The following is a 14,803-nucleotide window of genomic DNA, read 5'->3' on the forward strand; positions in this document are numbered from 1 at the left end:
TGGTGGAAACCACCATCTTGACTGGAAACCACCATCTTGACTTTTTCGAGCCTCTTCCCCCTTCCAGACACCCCTGCATTTGGTTTCTCCACCATCAGAATGATTACCATCACTGTAAATGTCCTTCTCGGTAACTTTCAGACAGCTATCCAAATCTTAACCAAGTGCCTGCTTGCTGCCTTAAAACCTTAGCAGGAAAATGGGCACAGCTTTTTTACTTAACAGCTGAAAACTAGGTTGCTTTTCTTCATAACCTGTGGAACAAAAGTAACACAGCACAAAATTCATTGCAGTATATTCTATACCAGAACAGCTCCATACTATGATGTTGCACTGAATCTCAACCTCTTTACTGCTTATCAGTTAGTATATCAGCTGTAAACCTTAAACGTTTCAGCATGTCTCTTCCATTCCCTTTCACGGTTCTGGTGTTTCTTTATTTTCAGGGAGAATTTGAACCTTTTCCCCTTACAGTTCTTCACTTTCTACCACAGGCTGGGAGGGAGATGAAAAGCGTGCTGGATTCTCAACAGTGGAGAAAGCAGAGAGAATGTCGAGTCCTTGTCCCGTAAGATTTGCATACCGGGTGCTGCTTGAACGAAACTTGATTGGCTGAGAGATCTGTTGATGCCATTGGGCTGAAGCAAAATAAAATTTAGAAAATGGCATGAATGTCGGCTATGACTATTGGGGATCTCTTTTAGGTTAAGTATAGCAGTGCTTTTCAACCTTTTCACAGATTCTACCACTTTTAGCACAGGACAGTATTTGAGGACCACCAGTGCTTAGCAAGGTGTCAAAAACTTGATGACCCCCCCCAAAAAGGTGATGGTTCCTTTGCTGAATCACTTTCCCTTTGCACTGATGAACATATGACGAATTTATCCATATTTATTAATATACACCACTACCTTGGTGATCAGGTAGCTGGTCAGCCCTTCTCCCTCTCCTCTCTCTCTTCTTTCACAGCCTCTGCTCCTTCATTGATCCTTCTACTTGTCTCACAGAAGCCTCTCCTCTTCTCCCTCTCTGTTTATCCGTCCCCTTCTTTCCCTGTCGTCTTTTTTCCCCTCTCCCGTCAAAACTGCCTCCTTTTATATCCTCGTCTCTCGCCCCCTTCCTCCTCCTTTTCTCTTCCAGGTCCACAATTCTCTGGGGTTCAGGAAGAGCTCCAGCATTGATTGCTACCCCAGTCTCACTTCCCCATGTAGTCACCCACTCCCCGGCTGGCCAATGCATACAGCCCTCATCAGCTAGAGCTACACGCCAATCCTGGGGCCTCTGCTGAGCCCCCGCAGCCCTTCAGCTCCAGCTGACTCTCTTACCCCAAGACCTGTTTGCTGCTCCTGGTGATAACAGATGCTGCTGGAAGTGCCAATCAGCTGGAGCTGAGCACGCCAATCCTGGGCCCTCAGGAGAGCCCCAGCAACACTGCAGTTCCAGCTGACTCTCCGCCCAAAGACTGTGTGCGGCTTCCTGCCACCCCCAAGGCTGCAGGAAGCGCCAATCAGCTGCAGCAGCATGCACCGATCGCGGACCCTCAGCAGAGCCCCAGAAACACCGCAGCTCCAGCTGACTCTCCCCCAGGCCTTTCTGGTCCTGCCGCTGCTTCAGCTCATTCCCCTTGCTACACTTGTCTAGGTCACGTACCACCTGCCAGGTGCTGAAGTACCACCAATAGTATGAGTACCACTGGTTGAAAAGCTGTATAAAGGCTGTAAAAAGATGTATAAAGGCTGTAAAAAGAGTTATCCCTAGTTTGTAAGTGAAAAGCCTAAGGCAGATTACAGAAGTGTGTGTTAAATGCCCTTGAAGTTGCTTCAAAAACTTTAGGCAGCTGGAATAATGTGAAATTTCCAAATACTATTTTAATATATTACTATCAACCGCTACTGCCCTAAATGCTTTTGAGCCTAAAGATCTAGTATTTTGACATCTCTCTTGGCATGCACTCGCTGGCCCATTGAAATCGAAGGAGGGCTGAGTCCTCAGGGCTATTATCTAAGCAAGTTTCTTCTCATTGATGGTCCTTATAGTGTGGGACATCCTACCTTCAATGATGCATCTACTTGTTCAATTTCATAAGCTCTTAAAGAACACATCTTCATCTAGAGTTTTGGTTGCTTCTAATACTTTTGCTCCTGACTGCTGCAAAGAATCTCACTGTATTGCATTAAATTTATAATGCTTTTGTTGTCGTATTTCATGTTTCATGAACCAAGGAGGAATTTCCTGACAGTGAGAACAATTAATCAATAGCACAGCTTGCCTCACAGAGTTGTGGGTGCTCCATCACTAGAGTTTTTAAAGAAAAGATTGGACGGCCATTTGTCCAGGATGGCATAAGGATTTCTGCCTTGAGCAGTTGGACTAGAAGACCTCCAAGTTCTCTTCCAGCCCTATGATTTTATGATGCTATCATAAATGTTGAGCAGTAAGCTAAAAGTAATAATCACGCAAACGTGTCATAATGGGAAGATAGTAGAGATGACAAATACAAAATTAAGACTGATCACATATCTACCATATATTTTGTTCATTTATTCCTAAAGTTTGGGCTACTTACCATATATGTCAAGTCTAGCAGTGCAAGAGACAATACCGACTTCATTTTTGGCAGACAAAGTGTACCAACCAGCATCTACTTTTTTGGCAGGCTGAATCAAAAGGCAAACATATCCTGTAGCATCTTGGTGCATACTAAGATGAAATAAAAATATCTCAGTGTCATTTGTGACATACTGGAGGATTTTAGTGAAATCATTTAAGAAAACAACAACTTCTCCCTCTCAACATTTGTGTGTTTGTGTGTGTGTGTATGTGTGTGCATTTATGTAGAGAAGGACTTGCTTAGTGACTGATCACCTTGGAATTCTGCATTGGAAGATCTCAAAGACTGTTGGACTATTTGACCAAATTCTCTTGTTTCAAACAAGTTTGCTTATTGCGTGCAGTCAGTAATAGTAGTAATTCTGCATACTTGATTTTTATCCTCCTATAATGTGTATCCAGTAGGACTTTATAGTTGATCCCTAGTAATACATAAAAGTTCTACCTGCTCGTGGGGATTCTACATTTCAGCAGAGGTTTTTTCCCCCTAGATAAACAATATTTATTACCATATACAGTACATACTGTACCTTGAAAGCATTATAATTGTACTTTATAGGAAAAGACGCATGGGGTATAGAGCAGCCATATTTAAATGTTTCAGAATTTGGTTGTGAACTGCTTCAAGAATTATGCATGCTAAAAGGAGCTACACGTTCAGTGCAAAATAAATCAAAGGTTTGGGGCAATAAAATCTCACATCACACATTTTCAGACAATCAAAAAGCGGTTTCCAAAAACCCCATGCTCACCTCATCCTTTCCCTGTGGGGAGGTATGGTTTCATTGTCCTTCTTCCAGAAAAATATTGGGGGTGGCATCCCAACTACCCTACATTCTAATCGGACGGGATGTCCTTCTGGCACCCCACAGTTCTGTAGTCTCTCTAGTATCACTGGGGGTTTTTTAACTTCCTTTTCTGAAAAAGAAGAAAGAAAAAAAATCGATTTATTTATTTATTTTGACCTTGAAATGGTTGAAATTTTTCAAAATGATTTCTGCAAGACTGTAAAAAGTTTTCTGTGTGTCTGCTGTCTGCAGTATGAGGTTGTGCATCTGTGTGTGTGTGTTAAAAACTTCTAGGCTGGCTGTAAGTATATAATCAAAGCCCCACCTATTTTTTTTCATATGTTGTCCCTGATTGGCCAAACCTAAACTTTTGAATAAGGACTTCCAGTTTACTCAGTATGCACCCTGACCCTATAAAATCTGTAGGATCTTCCTGGAGTCCTACCTCGACCAGGTCAAGAAACAGACAATAGGAATGCTATTTTATTGTTTGTTTGTTTGTTTTAAAAATGTTTTATTGATTGTCTAATTTTACATTTACCGTATTTTCCGGCGTATAAGACGACTGGGCGTATAAGACGACCCCCCAACTTTTGAGATGATTTTCAAGATTTTTCGTCTTATACGCCGGAAAATCAGCGAGCCCGGGAAGGCACGCCCTCCCCTCTCACTGTGGAGGAAGCAGGGCAGGCTGGCGTCTGGTGGGAGCCGGCAGGGCAGTCCTGCGCACGCCCGTGCTCCCCAGCTGTTAAGGAGCACTCCTTAGCAGCTGGGGAGTGCGCGTGTGTGCAGGACTGTCCTGCCGGCTCCCGCCCGACGCTCTTCCCTCTTGAGGCAGCATCCCCGAGGACTCCTTAGGAGCTGGGGAGCGATGCTGCCTCAAGAGGGAAGAGCATCTGGTGGGAGCCGGCAGGGCAGTCTTGCGCACGCGCGCGCTCCCCAGCTGTTAACGAGCACTCCTTAGGACTAATTTATAATCTCTCATGTAAGAAAATGCTGGGGGAAAAAAGAGAATTCATACTATGGTTTGCCCTGAAAAGGGATTTTGATGGTTATCATGTGTGTTTGCAAAGGATTCACGGGTCGGGGAAAGGGAGGCATGTGGAGGCATGCTAATGACCAAACCCTCATATCAATGGTACAATGATTTTGTCGTATCAGTGGTACAATCATTTTGACGTCATCTTGGCTTGTTAAAGTTACCGGTGCGTGCAGCATGTAGGTTTATTCAAACACAGAGCCAGAGAGGTAAGAGCGTAGAAAGGCGAGGTGCCAATACATGGAGAAAAGAAAGGATGCAACCTATTAAAAATGCCTAGCACTTACTTAAGTAACTACAAAGATTCAGCAAACGGAGTAAGCCCGGTGGAAGAAGAACTGCCGGGGCTACCTCTTCAGAGGGAAGGAAGAACGCGCGCCTCGCCTCCCCTATCCCAATGCCGCCTGCTGCCACGGTCTAGGGTTGGGTTACCTATAGCCCACACGTACGTCGGGCGCTTCCTCCCCTTCCAATTTTTTTCCCCGCGACAAATGACACCATCTTGCGGCAGGGGGGACGCACGTTGAAGGGCGGCGGCAGCGGCGCTCGCAAGACAGCGTGAAAGAGACGAAGCCGCGCTAGAAAGGCGGGTGGTGCGCGGCAGCATCCAGAGCTTGCACGAGGGGCATCTGGGAGGCCGGCGCACGAGCGCGGGAGAAATTCCGGTGCGGCGTGAAAGCAGGTGCTCCTCGCCCGCCTCCCCGCGCGCTCACTCGCTTGCTCGCTGGCTGGCTGGCTCTCCCGCTCGCTTGCTCCCCGGCTGCTAAGGAGTCCTCGGGGATGCTGCCTCATGAGGGAAGAGCATCGGGTGGGAGCCGGCAGGACAGTCCTGCACACACGCACACTCCCCGGCTGCTAAGGAGTGCTCCTTAAAAGCTGGGGAGCATGCACGTGCGCAGGGCAGTCCTGCCGGCTCCCGCCCGATCGCTGATTTTCCGGCGTATAAGACGACTGGGCGTATAAGACGACTCCCCAACTTTTGAGGTGATTTTCATGGGTTAAAAAGTCATCTTATACGCCAGAAAATACGGTAAGTATTTAAAAAGCAACGTGGTGGCTGAGTTAATCAATAATTCAATGACATACAAGTATCTTTAGTACAAGTCTCAGACTACCACATTAAATATTTCCTCTCTTTTCCCCTTAGTATTTACTGTCTCAAATTTAAAGTAATATGATTCTTATTATATCAATTAAATAAAAATAACATTCTTACATTTATCAATAATTTTTAGTTTATACATATCCTGGTTATTTTAACATTCAGTCTTTATAGACAATCAATGTTCTAATTAGTTTTTTCCAATTTTTAATTTCCCATTAATATTTAAATCTAACATTTAATATTTGTAATTTCCAAGTTTTAAGTAAACAAAGTTGCCTTTATCACAATTCATCACAAAGTCTAATATTCAGGATACATGTCTTAACTATTCGAATATATTCTATTTCTCACCATCTTACATCATCTAATTAATAATACAAATTAATAATACAAATACTTTTAATATTTATACTTCCAAGTTTTAAATGACCAAAGTTTTCTTTCTCAGTTCATAACAAAGTCTAGCATTCAAAGTACACATCAGGTCTATTTGAGTATATTCTATTTTAATCCTCACAAATAAGTCAAAACCCCAATTTCTTCAGCCTCATTTTAGCTTGCTTTCTTTGCCATATCCATGCTTTTAAGTCATCTCCATCTGTTATTATATATATTGTTTGAGATAAAAAAGGCCATCCAGTCACCATTTTTTTTGGAAGGGCTAACAAATCGTCTCTCTATTTTTCCATCTCGACGTAGTTGTCCTGAAATGTTTATCTTCCCTTCGGTCTGTTCTTCTTGATTCTCAGGTTTCTTCTGGGTTATATAGAAAGTCTTTTCCATTTTCAGTGTTGTCAGTCCCTTTTCTGAGTTTTCCGTTAACTGTGTTTGTTGATCAGTTGAATCTTCTATCATAGTGTTTGATTGTTTGACTTCTATTATATTCTGTGTAGTTGATTCTTTAGCAATCAAAGTTTGGGTTCATATATCAAGGCTGACATCTTGTTTTTTTCTGTGGCTTCTTATTTCATCAGAAGCTGTAAAACTAGTTTCAGAAATTGCTTTCAACATAAAGAGAATCTGTTCCTGATCTTCATCCATGTTCTCTTGGTGGTATGTTAAATTAAAAGCTTTACAATCAGAAAATGAAAATAATTTTGTCACTGAGTATGGAACACAGCTGGGCTTCTCACAGCTGGTATCTGCCAAGGTTGCAAAAGTCTTATCTATAGTCTGGGCTTCAAGCCAAGTCTCTTTTAGACAATAACAAGTTGTAATATCAGGTTTAGCCACAAGATGTTGCCCATACCATTTAAGTTTTTTTTTAAGTCCAAAATTTTTGTAATCCTTTTTCCAATTTTACTTCTTTTTTGTAAGTAAAAACCCAAATCTTCAATAAGAATAAAAAATCTTTTACTCCTCGAATTTTAGAAAGATAGAAATCCAGTTAAAATCAGGTTATTTTTTCAGCATTTTAAACTCCCCCGGATAGTCGGTCACTGCTGTTTTTAGAGGGTGGGATACAATTTTCCTTCCCTCTCTCCACAGGGGGAAAAATACTTTGGGCAGCTTATACAGGTAGGATTTAAGAGAGGTTCAGATCTCACCCAGTCTCATTTGCACTGCTTTATAGGTGCCTGGTGGTAAGTTTGACTTCAGCTGTCTGCAGCCTAGTGACGGGCCATATTTCTATGGCCGGTCTTACATCCACCAGTTTGGAGGGCTGCCCCGGATCGAGCAGAAGGGCTACTGCCCTTCCACAATCAAGCGGGGGTTCCCTCCTTGCTTGTCGCCCAGCGGTGCAAAATCGGATGTGGAAGACGGAGCTTGCCTTCCAGCGGCTGTGGCAGCCGTGGCAGCAAACCAGAAGTCTGGAATGCAATTTTTTTGTTATAAGGGTGTATTAAACAGAATATTGAAAGCCTATCCAAAATCTTCACTGCCCCATTTTTAGGACCTTAAGATTGTCTGCTCTGAGTCTCTTTCCCACATGTTCTTCTTTCCCAGGTCTGAGGCCAGATTACTCTATACTCCACATTATTCAGAGGCTGTGCATTTTCTACATGGAAGAGAGATATAGAGCACTGTAAACATCTGTGTCAGTATTCTAGGTGTTTTGGCCACCTTAACAACTGTTCTCCCCAGAGCTGGATGACATAGGGATTTGGGGTTTGGCCAGTGACATCCAACCCACTGCAAAGTAGCTCTGGCTCTTGAATTCACTCAAGCTCTCCATTCATGGTACACAATTCATTAGGATAATGAACATTTCCATAGGATTGAATTTTCAGTCACAGGGTTCTAGTTAATGAAGTACACAAATGGTCTAATGTTCAGGCTGGATGAAGAAGAACATCTGATAAAGACTTACCTACAACAGACAGTTCCAAGCTGAAGGAATTTTGTCCTGTTTTGTTGGTGGCTATGCAGGTGTAGATTCCAGCATCACTTTGTCTGAGAGGATCAATAAGTAAAGAATGTACTCCATTTTCTCTGACCAGCATTTTATGAGTGGCATCTGGTAACACAGGCTTGCCATTCCGAAGCCACATCAGATCTGGTGGTGGTAATCCACTTACCTAGCAGAGGACAAAACAGTTGTAAGCAAGCAACATACTTTTTCATATTAGCGACCTCTATTCCAAATTAGGTATAGAATTAGGGTTAGGTGTAGAATGGGGTCAGGGTTAGGATTAGGGTTTAGGTTGGGGTTGGGATTAGGGCTAGGGTTTCCCCCAGTAACAGTTTCAATATTTAGCAAACAGGATATTGTCTGGGTACATATATTTAAACAACAGTAATAGATATAGTAATAAATAAGAATAATAAATATGGTTAACTATCATAAGCAGTATTAATTAATCAATCCATGGCATTTTTCTTACTAATATGTATTCAAAATTACACATCACATTCCTTTCTCTCTGATTCATTTTTCTAGCCATTGATAAAAATTATCCCATGTTCTAAAGTAAACTGAATTTTCTTTCTCTTTAATCTCTAAAGTCAATCTATCCATTTCTGTGAATTCTAAAATTTTCTTGATTAATACTTCTTCAGTTGGTAAGTTTTCATTTTTCAAGTATTGGGCAAATGCAATTCTTGCTGCTGTTAATACATATAGTTTTAGATATCTACAATCTTTCTCGTACTAGGCTCCTATTATTCCTAACAAAAACAATTCTGGTTTAAAATCTATTTGTTTTTTAGTCATCTTCTCCAACTATAAATGTATCTTAATCCAAAACCTTTTTGCTTTAGGGCATGTCCACCAGATGTGATAATAAGTACCTGGTCTTTGTTTATATTTCCAACAATTATTTGAAGTATTTTTAAACATTTTTGCTAATCTCACTGGTGTCATATGCCATCTGTAAAATATTTTATACAAGTTTTCTTTATATGGCACTACTTTAGTTAATTTAATATTTCTGTCCCATAGTTTTTGCCACTCTTCTAATTCCATAGTATATCCAAAGTTCTCTGCCCATATTATCATTGTTTCTTTTACTTGTTCTTCTTCCATCTTTAAATTTAGCAGAAATCTATAAAGTTTCTTGATCAACTTTTCATCTGTTTTTAACAATATTTGATCAAATTCTGTCTGTTCTTTATAAAATCCCATTGTTTTCACATCTTTTTCATATCTCATTCAAACTTGCAAATATGGCCACCATGGTAAGTCAATACCTTGTTGTTGTAAATCTTGTCTGTCTTTCAGTTTTCCTTCATTATCCAAAATATCTTTATAAGTCACAAATTTATCATAGTTAATTAAGTTTGGGTAAGCAAAAGCTTCCATTGTTGAAAGCCATTCAGGTATCTTAATATAAATTTTTTCTTTTATTTTTCCCATTCTAAAAGAAGTGCATTCCTTATAATATTTTGAAAATATCTATGTATTTTATTTTTTCCGTACCACAGAAAGGCATGCCAACCAATCTGTAGATCATGCCCCTCTAGGTACAATAGTCTTTTATCTATAAGCATTATCCATTCTTTAAGCCATGTTAAAATAGTTGCTTAGTAAAATAGCCTCTACTCTGGGAGTCCAAATCCTCCACTGTCTTTAGCTTCTTGTGGCATTTTCACTTTAATTTGTGCTTTTTTCCCTTGCCAGATAAATTTCAGCATTATTGCATTCCCAAATTCATTGTTCTTGTAGAACAAATGATCTATGAAAGCCAGGGAAACAAAATCGTATTCTAGGCCTGGATCAAAGTTTATGGTGAACCATAATTGGTTGTATAAGCCTAAATTAACCATGGTTTATTAAACAATAGTTGGCTCAGATACAATGCACCGGACAAACCCCAAGCATGGTCCTTGTGATGTGCAAACTGAATGTCAAAGAAACAAGCACACACATCATCTAACAGCTGGAACCCAAGTTAATGAGAGTCACCAATGGATGCTTTTCATGGCAGCATCTGACATTTGTTGCAATGCCAGGGAAATCCACCATTCACTTTCCTTAACTTGTCTCAAATGAAAGCTACCTGGTTGTGCTTGTGTTCTTAGACAACATGAGCAGCACCCCCTGCACCACCAATGCAGGTGAATAAAGAAAGTCCCCCCCACCCAGATCCCAATACCTTGCAATCGAGTCTGCAAAGCCGGTCTTCATGGGCTACCATATCCCCAGGTGCCTGCAGGAAATATGGTCGAAAAAAACGTTCCTGCAGAGGTTCCCGATCTCTTTCTGATACACGGGACCTTCCCCTGCAATTCAAACACATCAGAATATTGGATAGGGCAGGCAGGAAGAAGTGATTTTAGGTAAGAAAACACGGTCTCCTGAATGTCCCTGCTTATAAACTAAGGATTTCCAAACTTACAACTTGAATTTGCCAAATAAAACTCATGCTTACCTCGCAATCTATGCTTTAGTTGAGCACCAGATATGTTTTTAATTTTATTTTTTTTACCTGTGAGACTGGATAGTTGTTGATAATCTACCCCGCAGTGGAGGAGTCTGGACCATCAAACGACCAGAGCAGCTGATTCTTCCCTGCCAGAACATGCAAGAGAGAAGAAACGCTATTTGTTTATCCATCATGCATGCTTCATTCTTCGTTGCTAGATCTCATTTGTGATACTTAAGGCTGATATTTAAGAAATAAGGCAAAAATCATAGTTTTATAACTATAAATCTTATACTGCAGTTATTGCCATTGTTGCTAAGATTCAAAATCAACTGATGGCACTTAATCAATCATTAAATATGACTTTCAAAATGTATGCGTCTTTCTTCAGTCTCTTAAGCTTAAACAATGTATGTATATAGGAATTTGTACCTGAGGATTTGCAGCCATGAATGTATAGTTTCCGTCATCATCATTTGTAGTAGCCTCAATATGTAAAGAACAAGTTCCATCCTCTTCTCGAATCATTTTGAAATGTTGATTCTTCTTTGATATCTGTTTGCCATCCTTAAACCAGTATACCTAGGAGATTTTTAAAGAAAGATCTATTGTAGCCTTATTTTATGACTATAATCCTACTTATATTGATTTAGAAGAAAAACTCATTGAATTCATTGGGATTATTTATTTGAGAGTAAAAGGATTGCATGAAACAATGCAGCAAATAGCTTCTCAATTCAAATAACTTCTCAATTCAAGTTTAAATTTTGGAATAAACTACTTGAACAATGGGCCCTATCCAATAAAATGAGTTTCAGTGTGGAGAAAAGCAAAGTCTTACATCTAGGCAGGAAAAATCAAAGGTACACGTACAGATTGGGCAAGACCTGGCTTAAAAACAGTAACTGTGAGAGGGACCTTGGAGTCTTAGTGGACGATCACTTGATTATGATCCAGCAGTGCGCAGAAGCAGCCAAAAAATCTAATATAATCCTGGGTTGTATAAACAGAGGCATAGAATCAAGATCACATGAAGTATTAGTACCGCTTTATAAAACCCTAGTAAGACCACACCTGGAATACTGCAGCCAATTTTGGTCACCATATTACAAAAAAGATATTGAGAGTTTTGAAAAAAATTCAGAGAAGAGCATTTATGATGATCAAAGGCCTGGAGACAAACAAACGAAGAACGGCTGCAGGACTTGGATTTGGCTAGTCTAAAGAAAAGAAGAAATAGGGGAGACATGATAACAGTATTCCAGTATCTGAGGGGCTGCCACAAAGTAGAGGGCATCAAATTATTCTCCAAAGCACCAGAGGGCAAGACAAGAAACAATGGTTGGAAACTGATCAAAGAGAGAAGCAACCTGGAAATGACTCTGATGCACCAAAGAAACAATATTTTCTGCTTCTCAAGTCTTCTTAACTCTCTCCTGCTTATCTACATGGCCTCCAAACCTCCAAAATAGAGTATTTATTATAATTATTGATTGAAAAAAATCCTAAGGCTTCTCTTATCATCAAGGTGACCTCCAAGTGTGTTAGATTTCAGATTGTATGACCTGCAGAAATTATAGACAAAAGCCATGCCCATTGAGAGATAATGGTAGTTGGATGGGCACTAAATTGGGGAAGTGTTCATTCCCCACTGCATAACTGGGCAATGGCTGATGAGCATCATATTTCCTCCAGTGTGCAATTAAGAAGGAGCTACACATGGTAACATGCCTCCTGTTCTTCTATGAAGTACAAAGATGAAGTGGAAGTAAAACACAGAGGCCAATTTGTATCAGATCTCCTAAAACACCTTAGGTACAACCTAAGAGGCAGGATCTTACCATTTTACAGGAATTAGAAATTGTCATGGCTTCCGTAGCATTCTGTCCTTTGAATATTTAGAGTCATAGGCATGGCTTGCCTTTCTGAAAACAGAATCTGACTCTGATGCACCAAAGAAAAAAATAGTTGCTGCTTCTTAAGTCTTCTTAAATCTCTCCTGCTTATCTGCATGGCCCCCAAACCTCCAAAATAAGAGTATTCACAGCCACATTTCCTTGCATTCTGCAAATACATATGTCTTGTGCGTGTGTGTGTGTGAAGCTCTTTTTATTGGACTAGATCAAAGCAACTGACAGGAGAAATTGCCGGGAAGTGTTCTGCTGTTTGCTGGCCCTACCTTGGGTGTGGGGATTCCAACAATTCTGCAAGTGAATGTAGCTGGATATCCTTCCAGGACACGGAAATGCTTGAGTCTCTTGTCAAAAATTGGAGCAATGCATTTGCCGGTGGGGATCTCGTCATGTTGGATCTCGTCATCTGATTCATCCACTGGGGTACGTTCAAGCCGAAACTCTATTTCATTCATTAATCTCTGCTCAAAGTTGGAAATTTTATATTCCTGCAAAACAACAGTTGAATCAAGTCTACATATTTCACTGGAAGCTAATACATATTTCTTGGTATATAGTTCCCCCCCCAAAGTAATGGCTCCCATATGGCCAAAAACAATCATAAAAAGATTCAAATTATTAGATTTTCAATGAATGTAAACCGTATGAACAAATAGGGTAGGGCTAAGTAGGATGGAAAACCTCTTACTCTATTCATTTGCGCATTGCTCCAAATGATAGGAGGAATCTCCTCCCTAAATGTTTATCATAGAATTCCATCAAAGAATAAACACAACTACCTTTTTTCATCTCATTTGGCTCCAGCTCCCTATCTCTCACAGTATGAGGGATGGGATGAGAAAGGGGGAAAGAGGAGTCATTCTGTTTCCTGACAATGCTGCTCCTCTTCCTCCTCTAATCCAGCGATGATTTCAGACAGGGGTCTTCAAACTTGGCCCTTTTATGACTTGTGGACTTCAACTCCCAGAATTCCTCAGCCAGCATGCCTGGCTGAGGAATCCTGGGAGTTGAAGTCCACAAGTCATAAAAGGGCCAAGTTTGAAGATCCCTGATTTCACATTAGACCTTTGAATAGGGATGCTTCCAGATGCAAGATTAGAATCCAGTAATCAACTGAATTGCATTTCATAGTGAGGAAGAGGTTGTGCCTTCATCTCTTGCCAACAGGCAACACTCCTTATTCTGCAGCAGTAGCCTACCTAAAGATTTGGAGATGACTGTGAGTCTCACCTAGCATCATTCAAGAGGTCTCCAGTGGGGCAACATGTGGCCACTTTTACAACCCCCAAAATAAGTTCAAGTTTGCTGGAAATATAGTTCTCACCATTTTGAAAATGAAAACCCATGAAATATGGACTGTAAACTCTAAAATGGTTGGAAACTGATCAAAGAGAGAAGCAACCTGGAAATGACTCTGATGCACCAAAGAAACAATATTTTCTGCTTCTCAAGTCTTCTTAACTCTCTCCTGCTTATCTACAAGGCCTCCAAACCTCCAAAATAGAGTATTTATTATAATTATTGATTGAAAAATCAAGTTTGCTGGAAATATAGTTCTCACCATTTTGAAAATGAAAACCCATGAAATATGGACTGTAAACTCTAAAATGGCTATGCTAGGGTTTATTTCTTGAAACCCATGATCCCCTCCTAGTGTGCGTGGGGTGGCTCCACCTATCTTGCAGCCTCCAGCATTCTGGAACATCCCTTGAGACCAAAAAGCATTTCTCCTTATTTCAGGCCAAACTCATATCAGAAGTGTAAAAAAGCATGAATTTATTATGTTGTGCCCTTTCATCAGCTTATTTGATAACAATAATTCAAAACAGAGTCCTGAATGAAAGTAGATAGACATCATTATTTTTCTTGTTCTTTCAAGAAAGGAAGAAGCAGAGTAGAATTGTCAGGCTAAAGAGACATCAATATTGCAAAAGAGGAATTCAAGGAACTTAAATGCTTTGTAAAATAATTTCCTTGTTTGAAAACAATAGATAACACATTTAAAAATTTAATTCTGAGCAACAGTGAAAAAATTACACTACTATTTACAGATTTTAATGCAAACACTGATACTTTTGGAAGCTTTTTGTCCAAGGTCACAAAGATCTTATAAATGGAAAATAACAACAACAAGCAACTTCACTTAAGCATAACAACAAGAACGATACACATACAAATAAAGCAATAATCTGCTCAAAATAGAATAGGCAATCTGAATGTTTATCATGAACATGTTTTTTTATAATTTCCTGTTTGATTAATTCAGTACAGTATTTCTCAACCTCAGCAACTTCAAGATATGTAGACTTCTACTCCTAGAGTTTCCAGGCTTAAGAAGCTTAAGATAATAACACAAATTAAACATTTTCAAGTCTACTTTCACCAATCTATTTTGACTTGCCTTAATAGTGTATTGAATGTTGAGATAAGGAGTTGAATCTCTGTCTTCTTTTGATTCCAGTAAAAGAAAATGAGGTGAAGATGCTCGATTCATTACCATCTTTTTAAACTGGTGGAGGTGGAGGATTGTACCAAGTGGAGCT

General features: G+C 40.1%; 1 protein-coding gene across 3 annotated transcripts in view; it reads right to left on the reverse strand.

Moving 5' to 3' along the window:
- Window positions 1–237: 237 nt before the first annotated feature.
- Window positions 238–14,803, reverse strand: part of MYPN (myopalladin) — a 96,821-nt gene continuing 82,255 nt past the window's right edge. For all 3 annotated transcript variants that reach the window (XM_083364619.1, XM_083364620.1, XM_083364618.1), the window contains 8 exons: window positions 12,527–12,748; window positions 10,780–10,929; window positions 10,411–10,493; window positions 10,078–10,204; window positions 7,854–8,061; window positions 3,363–3,528; window positions 2,567–2,700; window positions 238–638 (listed from right to left, as the gene is read on the reverse strand). In XM_083364619.1, the coding sequence (XP_083220745.1) occupies window positions 469–638; window positions 2,567–2,700; window positions 3,363–3,528; window positions 7,854–8,061; window positions 10,078–10,204; window positions 10,411–10,493; window positions 10,780–10,929; window positions 12,527–12,748 (1,260 nt within the window). In that variant the 3' untranslated portion in view covers window positions 238–468. The remainder of the gene's footprint in view (window positions 639–2,566; window positions 2,701–3,362; window positions 3,529–7,853; window positions 8,062–10,077; window positions 10,205–10,410; window positions 10,494–10,779; window positions 10,930–12,526; window positions 12,749–14,803) is intronic.

This window comes from Vipera ursinii, assembly GCF_947247035.1.
Source record: "Vipera ursinii genome assembly, chromosome: 5".
NCBI lineage: Eukaryota > Metazoa > Chordata > Lepidosauria > Squamata > Viperidae > Vipera > Vipera ursinii.